This window comes from Trichophyton rubrum (assembly GCF_000151425.1).
Source record: "Trichophyton rubrum CBS 118892 genomic scaffold supercont2.4, whole genome shotgun sequence".
Lineage (NCBI taxonomy): Eukaryota > Fungi > Ascomycota > Eurotiomycetes > Onygenales > Arthrodermataceae > Trichophyton > Trichophyton rubrum.
In genome coordinates this window covers 200642-217484 of record NW_003456425.1, presented here as the reverse complement: position 1 = coordinate 217484, position 16843 = coordinate 200642, and the positions used below count along the sequence as shown (strand labels likewise).

At 49.8% G+C, this 16843-nt stretch overlaps 3 protein-coding genes across 23 annotated transcripts; 1 reads left to right on the top strand and 2 right to left on the bottom strand.

Moving 5' to 3' along the window:
* Positions 1–15: 15 nt before the first annotated feature.
* TERG_03934 (uncharacterized protein) lies at positions 16–2052 on the bottom strand (the record flags this gene model as incomplete). The annotated part of the gene is made up of 2 exons (XM_003234836.1): positions 16–1940; positions 2001–2052. 2 exons carry the CDS (start codon positions 2050–2052, stop codon positions 16–18), a joined length of 1977 nt encoding a protein of 658 aa, XP_003234884.1.
* Positions 2053–2862: 810 nt separating this feature from the next.
* TERG_03933 (uncharacterized protein) lies at positions 2863–8892 on the top strand (the record flags this gene model as incomplete). Of its 21 annotated transcripts, XM_003234835.2 has the most annotated exons (9): positions 2863–3147; positions 3206–6037; positions 6096–6199; positions 6255–6300; positions 6356–7140; positions 7234–7388; positions 7467–7535; positions 7617–7708; positions 7816–8892. In XM_003234835.2, 9 exons carry the CDS (start codon positions 2863–2865, stop codon positions 8077–8079), a joined length of 4632 nt encoding a protein of 1543 aa, XP_003234883.1. In that variant the 3' UTR covers positions 8080–8892. The 21 variants fall into 21 exon arrangements, with proteins under 21 accessions (XP_003234883.1, XP_047606132.1, XP_047606129.1 ...); XM_047749697.1 differs by having other exon boundaries at positions 7617–8892; XM_047749683.1 differs by having other exon boundaries at positions 7234–7535.
* A 28-nt stretch (positions 8893–8920) lies between these two features.
* TERG_12083 (uncharacterized protein) lies at positions 8921–10280 on the bottom strand. The gene has a single exon (XM_047751095.1). The coding sequence runs from the start codon at positions 9636–9638 to the stop codon at positions 9267–9269; it is 372 nt and encodes a 123-aa protein (XP_047606128.1). The 5' UTR covers positions 9639–10280; the 3' UTR covers positions 8921–9266.
* Between the last annotated feature and the right edge of the window lie 6563 nt (positions 10281–16843).

Here is a 16843-nt window from a genome sequence, read left to right as displayed (position 1 = left end):
AAGTCATATCATACTTCAAGCAGCGGACCCTCCTTGCATCTTTCGAATCCTTTCCTCAGCCGCTCTGGCACGCCGCTCTCGCTCCAATTTCATTCTCATCTCAGGGGTCATTCCTCTAGTCTCTTCTTCTCGTTTGTCAGCACCGGTCTTCTGCTGGATAGCGGCAATTGTTTGGCGAGAAGCGCGGTTCTTCCCCCCGATCGAGGGGGATTCCTCTTTCCTGAGGCGTTCAACTTCTTCTGTTCGTCTTTTGTTTTCAGCTTCCTGTATCGCCTTTTTCTCCGCTTCTTCTCGGCTGTCACTCTCCTGCTTGGACATTGCAGAGGGTACATGGGCAGCCTCCCAATCCCAAACCTCTTCACCAAGCTCGTGTCGAGCAACCCTGAATGCATCTCGAGTTATACGGTTTCCAGCGAGATCAAACGGCGGTTTCCCATCGTCATTCAGCTGGGTTGGATCCACCCGTACCTTCGTTAGTAACGCGCTAACGATGGCCGGTGAATTGGAGCTTGCAGCAAGATGTAGAGGAGTTGACGCGTGGTAGTTTTGTGCTGAGTTGGCCGGATAGAACCGAAAATCCTGTGGTATTGAATTGCTTGAGATATATGACAGCAGTGCAGGAACCTTTGAACGTCGAATAAGAGCTTGAATCTGGGATGTATGAAGTATCGCGGCTTCATCTTCTTTGGATATTTTAGGCCTCTGAGGTTGTGTTTGAGCAGCAGACTTGGGGGACTTGGAGGCTGCCTCCCGTTTCGCTTCTTCTGCAGCAAGTGCAGCCTCATCGATATGGCTGACCTTGACGCGAGTGAGTTCCGTAAATGCTCTCATTAGCTCTGCCTGGGTAGCTCGGCGTGTGCTAAAGGGGAACACCCGTATTCTGGGGTCTGTATGCTTCAAAACTTGCCCTTCATATGGCCCATACAATATTCTGCGGTTGGTAGACCCAGCAGCTCGAATAAAAAGTAACCGTGCATCGTCAATCATATCCTTCCAGCTCTTCAATAACTGTCTGATTTCACTTTCCAAGGCTGCTTCATTATATCGCCGCAAAGTAGCACCGGCGGAGTGAGCAGCTCCTCCAGCCGCATCATGAGCCGCCTGGCCACCTCCTTGTTTTCGTCTTGTGGTATATCGATGGAATGTTTTATGTGCAAGCACGCGTGCCTGTCTTTCTTCTACTCCAGAGCGCTTCTGAATTTCAGGTGCCAGAGCTACCACCATGGCGGCGAAGTGGCCGCCACCGATCATACATAGGAATATGTGTTCAGGGGATGAGTCCTTTGTGGCCGTGGATGTGCTGGAAGCTGTCTCTGAGGTATCTTTAGCCCTGTGTATAACATGAGGCTTCTTTTGCTTGGCCCTTAGAGAATCAACCAAATAGTTTGGCTCTGTCTGCTCTTCGTTCGTAAACAGAGCTCGATATACCCCTAACGAGGTATTTGCGTCAAGTAGGGGGCTAGTAAACCATAATAACGGCTCTTTGCCTCCACGGCCCTTTCTACTTGAATTTGAACTATCATCAAACGGCACCGGCGAGCTTATCTTGGCTTGTTTTTTCAACAGCGCCGTCAGGGTGGTATCGGGCGTTTGCTGTCCGCTCTCCTCGTCGTCATCAGATTCAGAGTTCGAGCCAGAGATGGATTCATCCAGATCTCCAATCGCCTTATTAAACTCTGCCTCATTAAGTGTTGCTGTTCCCCGTAGTCTCGCCTTCAAATTGTACCGGTGATGATCTGATTTGGCATGTTCTCGTTGTTCTTTGACTTCCTGGAAGGCAACTTGGCAAAGAGCACAAGACATGGAGCCCGGAGAGCTTGTGCTGTCATCGCTATCTCTTGCCCCGGTCGCTGACTCGCTTATCTCTGCTGGCAAGACCCTGCTGCCGTTCGCTGACTTGGTGGTTAGAGAGTCCAGCAGCTCGGCGGGGAGGGAGTACACTGTTTCACCATTATGATTAGTCCTTGTTTACCACGACAGGAGAGACATCGCGAGCTCACCATATAACGGGCGCTTCAGCAGCGCTTCACCCTGCGGAGTACCAGCCGCCATCGCAAGCGGTCTTGTTGTCTAGATAGATGTCTGATTAGTTAGTTGCGGGCGGGCGGATTTGGTCGATGACGCCGAAATGTCCCAGTGGGGGAAGTTTGGCTGCTTGTCAAACAAAAGCCACGCCAAGACTCCCTCGAGCTCTCAACGACTTTGCTGCAAACAGCTTCAGCTTCAGCTTCCCGTCGGCTGTGGAACAATATTTTATATAGCACCGCTCCTGTACAGCTAGCGAAACAAACTCTGCCGTGGCTTGACTGGATGACTCACCTGGCGATGGTTCCGCTGTGGACCAAGAGTCAAGAGTCAAGAGTCACAGACAAGTTATAGGCAGAGAGACCTCGCCCCCTGCGCATTCGTTATTACGTAGGTAGAGACGGCTCGCCGCTCACACCTAATTCCGACTAAATCCGACACCTTCTCTACCGACACGGAAGACGCCTCGTATCCCGCATCTCCAGGCAGCAGAGCAGGGCTCGTCCGTCCATCCTTCGGCCAGCCTCAAGCAAGGAGATCCAGCGCTGCCTGCACCAAGCTCGCAAGCTCTCTCCAAGCTGTTAGTAACATCGTTCCCTTTTCCTTGCTTTTTTTCCGGCTTGTAGAACGACGCGGAAAAGCTGCATTTGTAAGCTCCCTGCTTAGCTAAGCACTAGCTACGTACCGCTCCTCTGGTTGTGTTTTCGAACTATTAAATAAATTAGATAACCGACCAGCTTCGCTCGCCTTCTCTTCAGCAGCCTGTTCCTTTTCCCTGACGTCTTCCCTCCCCCCGAAGCCCATTCTCTGGTTGTTGCTCATCATACGGCCGGGACCATGGCGGGAATTGATGGAGAGCAGGCGGTTCTCGCCCTGTCCTCCAGCGAGATCGCCGACGTTGTTGCCGGACCCTTAGCTCACGCCCGGCATTTCTGCGGCGACCCGGAGGGCTGGGGCCCCGTCAGCTCTATCAGATACGGTCTTACTCCTTGCTTCCTAGATGTGTTCATCTGCTTCGTGGCCGTGTTTGGGCTGGTTGGCTCTGCCGGAGCTCTGTGGCTGCTCTTGAGACATAGAACAGCTGAAAACATCCCACGGAACTGGCACTTTTACGCAAAATTGGTACGCGCAAGAGAGTTTGATGATGACGTATTGAATATAATTGCTAACATGTTGATAGTCATTAATATGGGCTCTTGTTATAGTTGTTGGACTCCAGGCGTCTCTACAAATCGAAAACCTCCCGCATGTCTGGGCCAGTGACTTTAGATTCTGGACCACCATCCTTCTCCTTCTCTCCCTCGTCTGTATTTATGCCGTTCAGTATCACGAACATTGGAGAAGTCGTCAGCCAAACGGTGTGGTGCTCTTTTACTGGCTCTTCTTCCTCATTGCTCATGGCGTCAAGCTTCAGTCGCTGGTGTCACGCCAGTACTATCGAGATCACTTGCCGTACTTTATCACCTTCAACGTTGGCCTGGGTATCGCTCTCCTGGAGTTCATCCTCGAATACTTCGTCAAGAAGAAGCAGAGCGTTTACCATGCATTGGGTGATGAGGATGAATGTCCCTTCGAATATGCCGATATCTTCTCCGTCCTGACATTCTCATGGATGACACCTCTGATGAAACAAGGTTACAAGAGCTTTCTCACCCAGGACGATATGTGGAATTTGCGAGAGCGAGATACTACGCGTGTAACCGGTGAAAAATTGCAAAGTGTATGGGAAGACGAGCTTAGGAAGAAGAAGCCCTCTCTTTGGATGGCCCTGTTCCGAGCATTCAGCGCTCCCTATTTCCGTGGTGCCCTGATCAAATGTTTGAGTGATATCCTAGCATTTGTCCAGCCACAGCTTCTCCGTATGCTCATTAGCTTCGTTGATTCTTACAAGACCAATAACCCGCAGCCAGCTATCCGCGGAGTCGCCATTGCACTGGCTATGTTCATCGTTTCTGTTGTCCAGACTACGTGTCTGCACCAGTATTTCCAGCGGGCATTTGAGACTGGTATGCGTGTCAAATCTTCCTTGACTGCAATGATTTATACAAAGGCTTTGAGACTATCAAACGAAGGCCGTGCTACCAAGTCAACTGGAGATATTGTCAACCACATGGCCGTAGACCAACAACGACTTTCCGACCTAGCTCAATTTGGCACACAGTTGTGGTCAGCTCCATTCCAGATAACCCTGTGCATGATCTCCCTCTATGACCTGATCGGATGGAGTATGTGGGCCGGAATTGCAGCCATGGTGCTTATGATTCCGCTCAACGGTTTCATTGCCAATGTGATGAAGACATTACAGGTCAAACAGATGAAGAACAAGGACCAGCGTACGAGACTAATGACTGAAATCTTGAACAACATGAAGAGTATTAAGCTCTATGCCTGGAACACCGCCTTCATGGGCAAGTTGAACCACGTCCGAAATGATCTGGAACTGAACACTCTACGCAAAATTGGAGCTACTCAAGCAATTGCTAACTTCACCTGGTCATCCACACCTTTCCTGGTTTCATGTTCCACCTTCGCCGTCTTTGTATGGATCACGGACAAGCCTCTCACCACCGATATCGTCTTCCCAGCATTGACTCTTTTCAACTTGCTCACCTTCCCGCTCGCTATCTTGCCGATGGTCATCACTTCCATTATCGAATCCTCTGTTGCCATCACACGTTTGACCGCATATTTAACCTCGGAAGAATTGCAAGACAACGCTGTCCAGTACCAAGATGCTGTTACTCACACTGGAGACGAGGCAGTATCCATTCGGGATGCTACATTCACCTGGAACAAGTATGAGAGTGGGAATGAATTAGAGAATCTCAACTTCAGTGCCCGGAAGGGTGAGTTGAGCTGCATTGTCGGCCGTGTTGGCGCTGGAAAGTCTTCTCTCCTTCAGACTCTACTCGGTGACCTATATAAGGTCAGCGGAGAAGTTGTTGTCAAGGGCCGCATTGCCTATGTTGCTCAACAGGCGTGGATCATGAACGCTAGTGTTAGAGACAACATTGTCTTCGGGCATAGATGGGATCCCCATTTCTATGAACTGACAGTGGCTGCTTGTGCCTTGCTAGATGACTTCAAGACCCTGCCTGACGGCGACCAGACTGAAGTTGGAGAACGTGGAATTTCTTTGTCCGGCGGCCAAAAAGCACGACTCAGCTTGGCCAGAGCTGTTTATGCTCGTGCTGACGTTTATCTTCTTGATGATTGCCTGTCTGCTGTCGATCAGCATGTCGGAAGACATCTTATCAACCGTGTCTTGGGCAAGAATGGAATCCTATCTACCAAGACCAGAATTCTTGCTACCAATGCCATTACCGTCCTGAAGGAGGCTGACTTCATTGCCTTGCTTCGAAATCGCACTATCATCGAAAAGGGAACATATGAGCAGCTTCTAGCTATGAAAGGAGAAGTCGCAAACTTGATCCGCACAGCTATCACCGAGGATGACTCCAGATCCAGCGGAAGCAGTAAAGACGACGGCCTAGGCGGCTCAGAATCATCCTCCACAATGATTGACATAGAGGATGATAGCCCTATCGCCTCAGACAACGAAGAGGCTCAAGAGCGCTTCGCACCCCTTGCTCCTATTCGAAGTGTTGGTGGAGGGAAGCCACGCCGCGAAAGCACCACCACACTTCGCCGCGCAAGTACCGTTAGCCGACCAAACTTCAGAGGGAAAATCACTGATGAAGAAGAGGTTCTCAAATCCAAGCAGACCAAAGAAGGCATGGAGCAAGGAAAGGTGAAGTGGAGCGTGTATGGGGAGTATGCTCGGACGAGCAACCTCTACGCTGTGTCTGCCTATCTGATTATCCTCGTTATGGCACACGGTACGCAGGTAGCTGGTAACTTCTGGCTGAAGCAATGGTCAGAATTAAACGAGAAAGAGGGCATCAATGCTGAAATTGGGAAATATCTCGGAATTTACTTTGCTTTTGGAATCGGTTCATCTGCACTTGTGATTTTGCAGACTTTGATTCTTTGGATTCTTTGCTCCATTGAGGTATGGACATTGTTTAATACTTTGCTATCTGTCCCGTTCAATACTAATATTCTACCAGGCATCACGAAAACTGCATGAGCGGATGGCGTTTGCTATCTTTAGATCTCCCATGAGTTTCTTCGAAACCACTCCTGCCGGACGTATTCTTAACCGCTTTTCCAGGTACGTTAACAGTTTCAAAGTCACTTTAGATCGATGAGAGGCTAATTTTTTATAGTGATATGTATCGTGTAGACGAGATGCTTGCGCGAACGTTCAATATGGTATGTCTGCTTCAACCATTTACTCGATAGCACGTAAGCTAACAATCCATTATAGCTGTTTTCCAACTCCGCCCGCGCTATATTTACTGTCGTAGTTATCGGCATCTCTACACCTTGGTTCCTTATTCTTGTCTTCCCACTCGGCTACGTTTATCTGAGATACCAGAAGTATTATCTGAGAACATCGCGAGAACTGAAGCGTCTTGACAGTGTCAGCAAGAGTCCCATCTTTGCGCACTTCCAAGAGAGTCTTGGTGGAATATCCACTATCAGAGCATTCAGACAACAAAAGCGATTTGCTCAGGAGAATGAATGGCGAATGGATGCCAATATCAGAGCGTACTTCCCGTCTATTAGTGCCAATAGATGGCTTGCAGTGCGACTTGAATTCCTCGGATCTGTCATTATCCTCGCAGCTGCCATTTTCTCAATCATATCTGTGACTACGCACACCGGTATTACCGCTGGTATGGTTGGTCTTGCGATGTCGTATGCGCTAATGATTACCCAATCTCTCAACTGGATTGTGCGACAGACGGTAGAGGTGGAGACGAATATTGTTTCTGTTGAGCGTGTGCTCGAATATGCAAATCTCCCAAGTGAAGCCCCAGATGTTATATTCAAAAATCGACCCACCTTAGGCTGGCCCTCGCAGGGCGCTGTGACATTCAACAACTACAGCACGAGATACCGTCCCGGATTGGATCTTGTGCTGAAGGGAATTAACCTTAACATCAAGCCGCACGAGAAGATTGGAGTTGTGGGAAGAACCGGAGCAGGCAAAAGTTCATTGACACTGTCTTTGTTCCGTATTATCGAGGCAGCCGAAGGCCAAATCAGGTAAGTCGATACAAGTGTTGGGTGTGCACGGGTGAACCGAATTGTCGGGAAAAATGCAGCTAGCTAACCAAGCGTTACCTATCTCAACAATAGTATCGACGGATTGGATATCAGCAAGATTGGCTTGCAGGACCTGCGTGGCCGTCTTGCGATTATCCCACAGGACGCAGCTTTGTTCGAAGGGACTGTTCGAGATAACCTTGACCCCCGTCATGTACACGATGACACCGAACTATGGAGCGTCCTTGGTATGTCAAATTCATGTCTTAGATTTTTGAATGCATTCTCGTGCATCATGCAGACTACTGACTGTCATCAATCCTCAGAACATGCACGGCTTAAAGACCACGTCTCTAGCTTACCCGGACAGCTGGATGCTCAGATACATGAAGCAGGTACGTTGGTTGGGGTTGTTTATTCGATTTCTGGGATCGATTCCGATTCGCGAGCACGAAATCTAATGCATGACTGCGCAGGATCCAACCTGAGTCAGGGACAACGACAACTCGTCTCGATGGCTAGAGCACTATTGACTCCAAGCAACATTTTGGTGCTTGATGAAGCAACTGTAAGTGACCGGATTAGTCCATTCGATTCCAATTTCTCAAAATGTTATGTCCTGATGGGGATGAGCCGTCCTTGGCTAACCGCGATATGAATAATCAATGGATCTAGGCCGCCGTGGATGTTGAAACCGATGCCCTCTTGCAACAGATGTTGCGCAGTAGTATCTTCGAGAACCGCACGATCATAACGATCGCTCACCGTATCAACACCATTCTGGACAGCGATCGGATTGTTGTGCTTGATCGCGGCACTGTAGCTGAGTTCGACACTCCTGCCGAACTCATTCGACGTGGAGGGCAATTCTACACTCTCGTCAAGGAGGCAGGGTTGCTTGAAACCGGCACTTCTTCCCCGGCTGCCCTGGATAAATAAGGGATTACCCGAATAGGCAAAAACAACAGCATGGATCGGAGTTATCCCAGAGTAGCGGGGGAGGAGATGTGGCATCCCGCCCATCGACAAAAAAAAAAAAAGGCCTCCTGGAGTCGTTCCGTTTCATTATCAACAAGCAGTGTGGCTATCATCGCCAGCACTGCCCTCATCGCCCTTATTTTCCTTCCCTTATCTGCCCCATTTCCATTTCCATTTCTTTCATCAAACAGCTATAGAGCAGGGGGGGATGTCGAACAAGGCCTTGACTCGACGGGCCGGCGGATACACGGGTGGGTTCAGCACTGTCCATCCAACCCAGCCCGTTTGTTCGCTTGTTCGTTTATTTATTGTTCCGCCTCGCTTCAAAGGGGATGGTAAATTTTCAATAATTTTGCTTGCCTGACCTGTCCCTGCCTCTACCGAGTCCATGGTTCGACTCGATGCAGCCAACATACAGCAACCCTCTTCCCCTTTTTCTCCTTTGTGGTTTGGCTATTTTTCTCAGCCCCGGGGAATGTTTGGCTTCCGAACCGTCGGGCCCAATATCCCAGCAACATCGCACATTAACATCGAGTTCCGGGATAAAGGGAAGGGTGGTGTGGAGCAAATCGACTCCATTGCTGGGGGTTTTCGGCTTTGGCAGGCGACGATACGGGTTTGCCCAGCGTGCAGCATCGTACTTTGCTACGCGGCGGTACGAAAGGGGAAGAAAGCGAAAAAAATAGTTAGACATTATCACACAACCCGCTGTATATATGTGGCCTGCTATTATAACTAAATTGGCAACCAAAAAAAAATGTTAATAGTGTTCTTTTTTTTTTTTTTTTGCTGTTTATTTTAATATTTTCATCCCTTCCAGCCCTGACATACATTTATTATGTACATTTTGAGATAGCCTTGCAGCAGAGAATCTGCCTTAACCACAGCATCCATGTCCAATATGCCGGCGAGCTATAACCCCTTTCTCCCGCCGTAAGCGGTCCCTCCTCCCTCCTCCACCCGATGCCCTTGAATATGATTCAGTATGTGGATATTAATATCCCTTGACAAAGTCATGTTGCTGCTCTCTGACGAGCAAATAATACTTAATAATAATACGAGGGATAATGCCTGGCACAAAATGGCAGGGAGCTATATCCTCATTTATCAGCCAGCTTGACGACTCCATAACACTGCGTATATGATTCTTAATTTGCCTTCTTCACATTTCTCTGATATACTCCGTGAAGCCAGTAAGACATTATTAGCTTCTCCGCTTCTCCGACACATCGCGTGGACATCTCTGTCGTCTCAATTGGCCTTCCTGGGGCTGTGATGTTTTGCTTGCTTTGCTTCCTTTGCTTGCGTGCATCGACGATGGACCCTCTCTGGCATCCACCCTTCTCCTCCTCCTCTACAGGGGCAAAGCACATGCACATGTCGTCCCTCGCAGAAAGGCAAACAAGACTTGCTTGGTTTCGACTCTTATCCACGCCGGTCGACTTGCAGATTTGCATCGGTGGGCGCCCGCTGTCAATTATGGCTCTGGAGCATGGAGCAGGAGCATGGAGAGCGCCCATCTTAACTAATGATAATAACACTATAATCCACCTGTGCTGGGCTGTGTGGGCTTAGCTGTGCGAGGCCTAAGTTGATGGCCACCCAGAGCTAGCTTACGCATTCCCCCTTTTGCTTCTTCGTGCAGTTGACTATCGTCTCTCCTCTCCTCCCTCCCCCTGATGATAGTCAGGGTTACAAGTTGTGAAGTCATCGAATATGCGAGGGGTGGAAATCTTGAATCTTGCATCTTGGATCTTGCTTTGGGCCTGGTGTGGTGCCGTCATGGGCGTTTTCATGCATGAGTTAATCTATAGTTGCTCCTCAGTATTGGGAACGGGGGTCTCTTGACCTACCTGTCTAGCGAAGTGAATCGACGGCTAGCAACATGTCATGGGACGGAGAAGGGAGGAGTCCACTTCCCTTTCCCCAAGTTCTGAGCAGAGGCCGCACGCCTTCAACACCTCGTAACCATGTGGATGGAGATGCCACCTGAGGGGGTCCCTCGAGGTCGTAAGTCGCCCGGCAAAAAGCATATATATGGAGAGCGGATAGACTTGCTGCATATAGTTCCGCTCGTACTCTGTAGACCGAGGAGGAGTCAAAAAGGGTCTTGGTAAGTTGCAGCTAGTTTACTCCGTAGCTGGAGGTGGCCGTGGGCGAATTGTAAGAACGGGCCGCTCCTCCCGTTCTCCAGAGCGAGCTGTGGATGTCAGTCACTCAGGATATAACTAATGGCCATGGCATCGTCACCTTAGCGTACCTGAGGCAATGGAGATGATCACCGTCCGGTGGAGCGCGGAGAATGAACAGCGGTCCATCTTTCTGGCGCCTCCTTTGCTTGCCTCTTCATCCTCCCACGGTCCCTTCGATCAACACCTTCGAAATCCCGTCCGTCTGGATGAGGAGTGTATACATGTACGGAGTATGTATGTATGTATGTACATAACCCTGTCGGTAGGTTTTCGATGGCCCGAAGCTTATGGGCAAGAGTATATCGACCGTGTATAGTTGTCTCCCCTGAGGCCCAAGTTGCCTCCCGGTGTTGTCGAAGGGTGGAACCGATGCTCAGGCTGCTGGCTGCGAGTGCGGGTAAACCCACTGCACCACCTGCACTGCCTGAGGGTGAGGCGCCGTCTCTGGCGTCACCATCGTCGCCATCGAACGGCATATCCCGAAGGCTGTCCGAAGTCTTGTCTCAGTAGCCATGATGGAGCACGGAGGGTCCGCCGGGGGGGAGGCGCTGGCCGTGCTTTCAATATAACCCTCTAGTTCCAGCGCATGGCTAGCCATCTCGCCCGCATGGCCAGGCAGAGAAGTAATAAATAATAATGATAGTTAGCATGCAGGGCTCGATGGGGCAGCATATGCTGTCAATGACTCGCCTGGCCTGCTGCTCTCGACCAAGGAAGCGATACGAGCCACTATCGAAACGCCAGGCATGCGCGGATCGCCAGACAATTGGGACCGCAGCCGTTCGATCTAGAGCATCCCCCTCACCAGAGTCTTGGGACCGAAATGGTGGGTGGTGGGCGGTGGTGGTGGTGTTGCTTTTTGATGTACACTGCTGTCTACCAAAGTATGTACGGAGTATATACGGCGGATGTAACTGTCTGGCCTGGTGTAAGTGGCCCCCTATCCCATCCCCCCTTTCTAAGAGGAGAATCGACCAGCAGTTCGGACATCGAAATATGTAGCAGATGCACCACCCCATGTTGCTTTTTGAATACCATCTTCACCCCTCGGCTGGCGACTCTATTGGAGTATCTGCCTGCGACGAGGGCGTGCGTCTGTTTCTGATTCCGCTTCCTTCGCCAATCACCGGCCAGAAGAGCCCTTTTCCATCGAATAGTGGCTGGCGATCGGCTTTGTCCTGCAGGCCAGCCAGCAGCCCTTGAGCAGCCATCGAGCAAAGGGAAAAAAAGGAATGCCACAGAAAAAGCCATCCGCGAAGGACTGCAGCAATCTGACAGGCTGCGAGATCGAGTTCTACGCGAACACTAGAACCGTCTTGTCCTTCTTCGTCTGTTTCTTCCGTGCCCTTCTCCCTCCTGTATGTTTCTTGATCGTTAGTTATTACCACCCCCTATCCATCCATATATTCCGCCCATATGACTCAACTACTGGCTAGCTGGCGGCCTAGACCTCGATTGTATTTCTTATGTCTAACGGGCTCCGCACGGCTCGACAAGACAGGACAAGGCAAGGGAGGCCAAGATGGATCCTACCGTACCGTTCAGACGGCATGTGTCCGCTTCCCAGGACGGATAGGGAGAGACAGAGGCAGACCAGAGAAGAAGCAAGAGCAGAACCAGCAGCAACAAGAGAAGAGAGATGCCTAGTGCTGTGCAACTCTTCTTCTTATGGCTCTCTGCAGCTTTCATCTTCAAATTTTTTTTTTTTTTTTTTTTTTTTTTTTTATCTTCTCAAATGAATGGCTTGACAGGGCCAGCCCAGGGAGAAGACAAACCGAGCAGGTCTCCTCCGTGTTAAAAGCAACTAAATGCTCAGCCATCCATCGCTCCTCTCCGCGCCACTGTGTGACCTGGTAGCATGATGACCGCCACTGAAAGGACCCTTTTCTTTTCCAGATATTCTGCCAATTTCAATTTCAGTTTGCTTCTCTCCCCTCTTCTGCTTCTTCTTGATCTTTAATTTTGGCTTTGCTTCCATCTTCCCCGGATGCTGGAGGGTGTTGCCGTTTTTTTTTTTTGCCATGGAGACTCATTGTTTTTTCCTGTCCTGCGCACACGAATAACATAGTTATATGGGGTCATTATTTGGCCGCAATGTACTCCGTACAGAGTATGCCTGTATATCGGTACCTCTTGGTTAAGATACCTGGAAAATATACTTCTCCGTACCTTGTTCGGTATAGCGCAATCCGACATGCTGTCCTGTCCAGGTGGGAAAAAATGACCTATATCATTGTGCGGCAGGTTTGAGATGCCGCCGGAGTGGGCAGCCAGTCAATCAAGCGGGTGGGTGCTCCGTACATAAATGTATATATAAAGTACCCAGACCGACCGCCTGTGCTTTCTCTGGGGCCCGCTTAACTATACATAAGTATACTCCGCATGATGGCAAAGGTAGCAGTCAATTGAACCCCGGCCTGTTTGTGGCGGGACAAGCAAGTTCGGCATGCACGAAGCATGTTAACGGGCTGTAGGGTGTAGTAGTGTTCGTCGTCGTATTCGACGGCGAGTGAAGGATGAGAAAGAAGAAACGGACTGGCGTTGGTTTCTTCTTGGGAGGGAGGGGGAATGGCGGAAGGCGAAAGAGACTATCAAACTGGACCGAGCATTTGAGCATACAACTATACTCAATACGTATGTATACTTATATATGTGTGTATAAGCATGCCGTAGCCAGCATCCGTGGTTTGAATAGTTCAATCGACTTGATTTTATGCCTGTCCAGGGTTCATTCAATTGCAATGGCATGAATATAAGCTCAACCAAAAGCTGGCGTCTTCTCTGAGCATATTAGAGCAGAGCAAATGGGAATATCGCCAGTTGCACTCCGTATTCCCTGCGTGCATTAGACGAACGCTGGGGGAGAGAGAGAAAGCGAGAGTGATAGAGCCAGAATGCCTGCAACTGCACTGCAGCACTCAATTCTTCGTCCTTCCTGAGATTTCAAATAGTTAGCTAGTTATTCCTTTTTCTCTCTCTCTCTTTTTTTTTTACTGCGAAATTTTCTGCTTCGTTTTTTTCTCTTTGCTTCTTTCTTGCGCAAAAGTAGCCCGGGTGACCCGTAGGCAATCTGTGGAGTAGCAAGAGGAAGACGAAGAAGCCGCCAGCGAAGTGTAAGCGAAACTCTGCATAGGGTTGAGGACGAGAGATGCAGAAGATGATAAGTCGAGACAGCCAGATGCCGGCAGCGAGAGACGAGAGGCTGCTGGGGACGGCCGTAAAAGAAGAAAAAGCCTTTGATCTAACCATGGTCGTTCTGCATCCCGTTCTCCAGCCTGACCATCGGTTAATGATGAGCGATCCCAAGGACCAGAAACCAAGAGACAGGACCCAAGGGCACCCGTCCGTCCGGCTGGCAAGGTTAAGAATATCTCCCGAGACCCAGGGCCCAGAGTGGTGGATGCTGGACGGGTACCATCAGCAAGCGGCGGCAACCAGCAAGCAATCAATCACTGTCATCTGCCTTTTTGAACGTCGTTGTCACATCACATCAAGGCGTGAATTTTAGCATGAGGCAAGGAGAGAAATGATCGCTGGCCCAGGGCCAGGGGTGTTCTCCAAGTTGCCGGTCTAACTAACCCTCCCCCCTGGCTCGAGGGCAAAAGGAAAACACAGCGCAGGATCAAAAAGAAAGGAACGCCAGCAGCCTCTTGTTGACGTCGCCGCTCGATCACTATGAACATGATCGGCTTGGCTCGAGCGGTTTGAACTGACCATCAACGGGTTTTGGCTTGGTTGGCGATGGTAGCGAGCTAGCTTGTCGATGGTAATAATATTTTAGCGAGATGGTTGAATGAATCCGAGTACAGAAGGAGAATAATACGGGCCACCCCCTGCCCTGTCCTGCTGCAGTATGTAAGAATTAGCCATATCTGATGCAAATATGATAGCTAGATGGAGAATATGAAATAATCTCTCTCCGCTGGAGCTGTCTGCGTGCGTTATCGAGGAACCAGAACCAAGCCTCCTGTGCATAATATATGCAATATCAAACAGGGGATGGCAGAGGGTTCCGATTATTCATTTTATTATTAGCAGAGCTCTCTCTCCCGCATAACCTGCAAAAAAAAAGAAAATTAAGAGTGAAAACTTATGCATGATGCAGCATCGCTGGGCTCGTCCTTTTTTTCTTTTTTTTTCTTTTTTAATATTCTCTTGCGTTCTTCCTGGGCGGTTGCAGGTACGATCGTAACTGGAGGGAGACTCCCCCCCCCTGACTCCCTGCTCTGCTGCTTGAGCCTTGCTTTCATGCTTCCGGGGAACAGGGGAGGGTACTATCCGTGGCTTGGGATGGCGTCCCTTGGCCTGCTTGAACCTGAACAGGCTGAGAGCATCGAGCTGCCTGCTGGCTCGAGCTGCTCTTTTGGCAGCGCCTTGTCAACGACAACGGAGGGTCCATCCATCCATCCATGACCTTGACCATGACATGAAATGACATTTTGACAACGACGATTGACGCTTGATGATAAGTTAGCCGTCGGCTGGCTAGTGGCATGAAAGCGTCCGGGCGGCTCGAGTCAGTCAAGAGTACGTACAACGGTCGATGGAGGCGTAACGACGCACAAAGGGGGGCGATCAACGACCCAAATGCTGTGCGACTGAATTATGAAGAGCCAAAGGAACATCTTCTTGGTTTCTTCAAAAACCGTTGCTTTTTTTGTTTACATTTCTGTATTTTCCTGCTCGCTCACTGGCCGGCCGGAGAGGTCTTGTTCGAATATCTCTCGACGTCATTTGTCCTTCACACTCTTTTCCTGCGGCCGTGACTGGGCCGCCACTGGGAGTCTTTTGTATATATTGGCCCTCTGGTAGCACTCTGCTTGCTGCCTGCCTGTCCCCATGACAGCTCGAGACAGCGAATAGAAGGCTCTGCTGGCCCTTATTATTCCCTTATTCGCCGTGTAGGGGCGTGTATGAATAACGACGATGGGACACCAGCTTCATCATCGTCATCAGTAGCAGCGGCAGCATCATGATTGTCGCCGTCGTCGTCTTCATCTATATCCCGTCTGATCGCTGTGGCTATCAACAGGATGGCAGACCCATTCCCCCCCCCCCACGCAGCCTCACTTTCTGAGCCATGGTTTATTTTTCTCCCTTCCGCGAATTTAAGCATATTAGACCCTCTGCACTTTACTTCTTCTCTTCTGCTTCTGCTGCTTCTTCTTCTTCTCTGTCTCTTCTGCTTCCTCGGGGTGGCGGGTTTACCCCGTGCTATCATTATTGATTTTTCCCCTGAACGCACATTTACATTGGTTACATGCCACGGGGCTCAACAGACGGACAAGCAGGAGGGAAACAGACACAAAAGGAACAAGAAGAAGCAGAAGAAGAAGCAGAGAAAAAAGAAAGCATGTCGATTCCACTCCAGATCTTGGAACGAGCGTTGGCATCAAACCGGGCTCAGCGTCGCACATCAGTCTAGGGCCAAGTTCCAGTCAAAGCAACGCTGCCGTCAGGAGAAGTCGAAGTCGAAGCTGAAGCCGACGTAGCAGCGGCAGAAGCAGATCAGAAGAGAATAAGGAGAAGGAGAAGCAGAAGCAGAAGAAGACGAAGAAGCAAAAAAGGAGGCGAAGAAGGTTTTTTTTCTAGAGGCAGATCTCGCATGTTTGACTTGAATCAGGACGAACGGACGAAGCTTTCGTAACCTGCCTGGCTGCAGTATCAAAATCACATCTTCTAACAGGCAAAGTAAACCGACCAGCTCTCGGTCGGTAGCCAGCCGGGTAAAGTGGACGGAGAGCCACCTTTCCTGTCTCCTGTCTCTCCTGTCTCTGATTCACCATCCATGGAGCGGGCGAGCGGCAGCGGCAGCGGCAGCGGTGCGTACCGTCCTTGAATCATGGACCCGGAAACATCGTACGCTTAGTTAACTACCTTACAAAAAGAAGATTAGTTAAAATATTTTTTTCAGGAAAAAAAAAAAAAAAAAAAACAAGGGCCAGGAAATATATTAAAGGTTATTTGATACTTTTTCACAAGATGATCGGAAGTGGTTCGATGTGCAGGGGAAGAAAAGTCTGATGAAGCCGAAGAGGAGCATACGGGAGTAACATGCTGGCCTGCAAGAGTTATACGCAATCCGCGGTGCAAGTATGGAGTACATACTACTGCTGGCTGCCGGCCAGGGGATGCTCTCTGCAACCTCTTTGGCGGAGGATACGGGAGTGAATTGTTCAGATATCAGTCTGTCTGCCGGCGAGATGTGATCTGTGCAGTTTCTGCTCGGATTCTCTCTGCTCCCTTGCATAAAAAATAGAAAAAGGGACTTGTACACGGTGAGATGGTGAGACAGAAGAGCTGCACACTTAATTGACGGGCTCTGACTGGCTGGCCCACGGTGGTTAAGTTATGGAATGTAGACACAGAACTGCATGCTCTGTGTGCGGTTGAGGCGCGTGTGGGAGCCCATGTGTGGTTGTGCATGTATATTGCTGCTTAAACCGTACATACATGTGGATGTCGTTAAGGTACACTACCTTAATGATAATAATAGTAGTTGCTAGCTATAACACCGCTGCTAATGGCCTGGA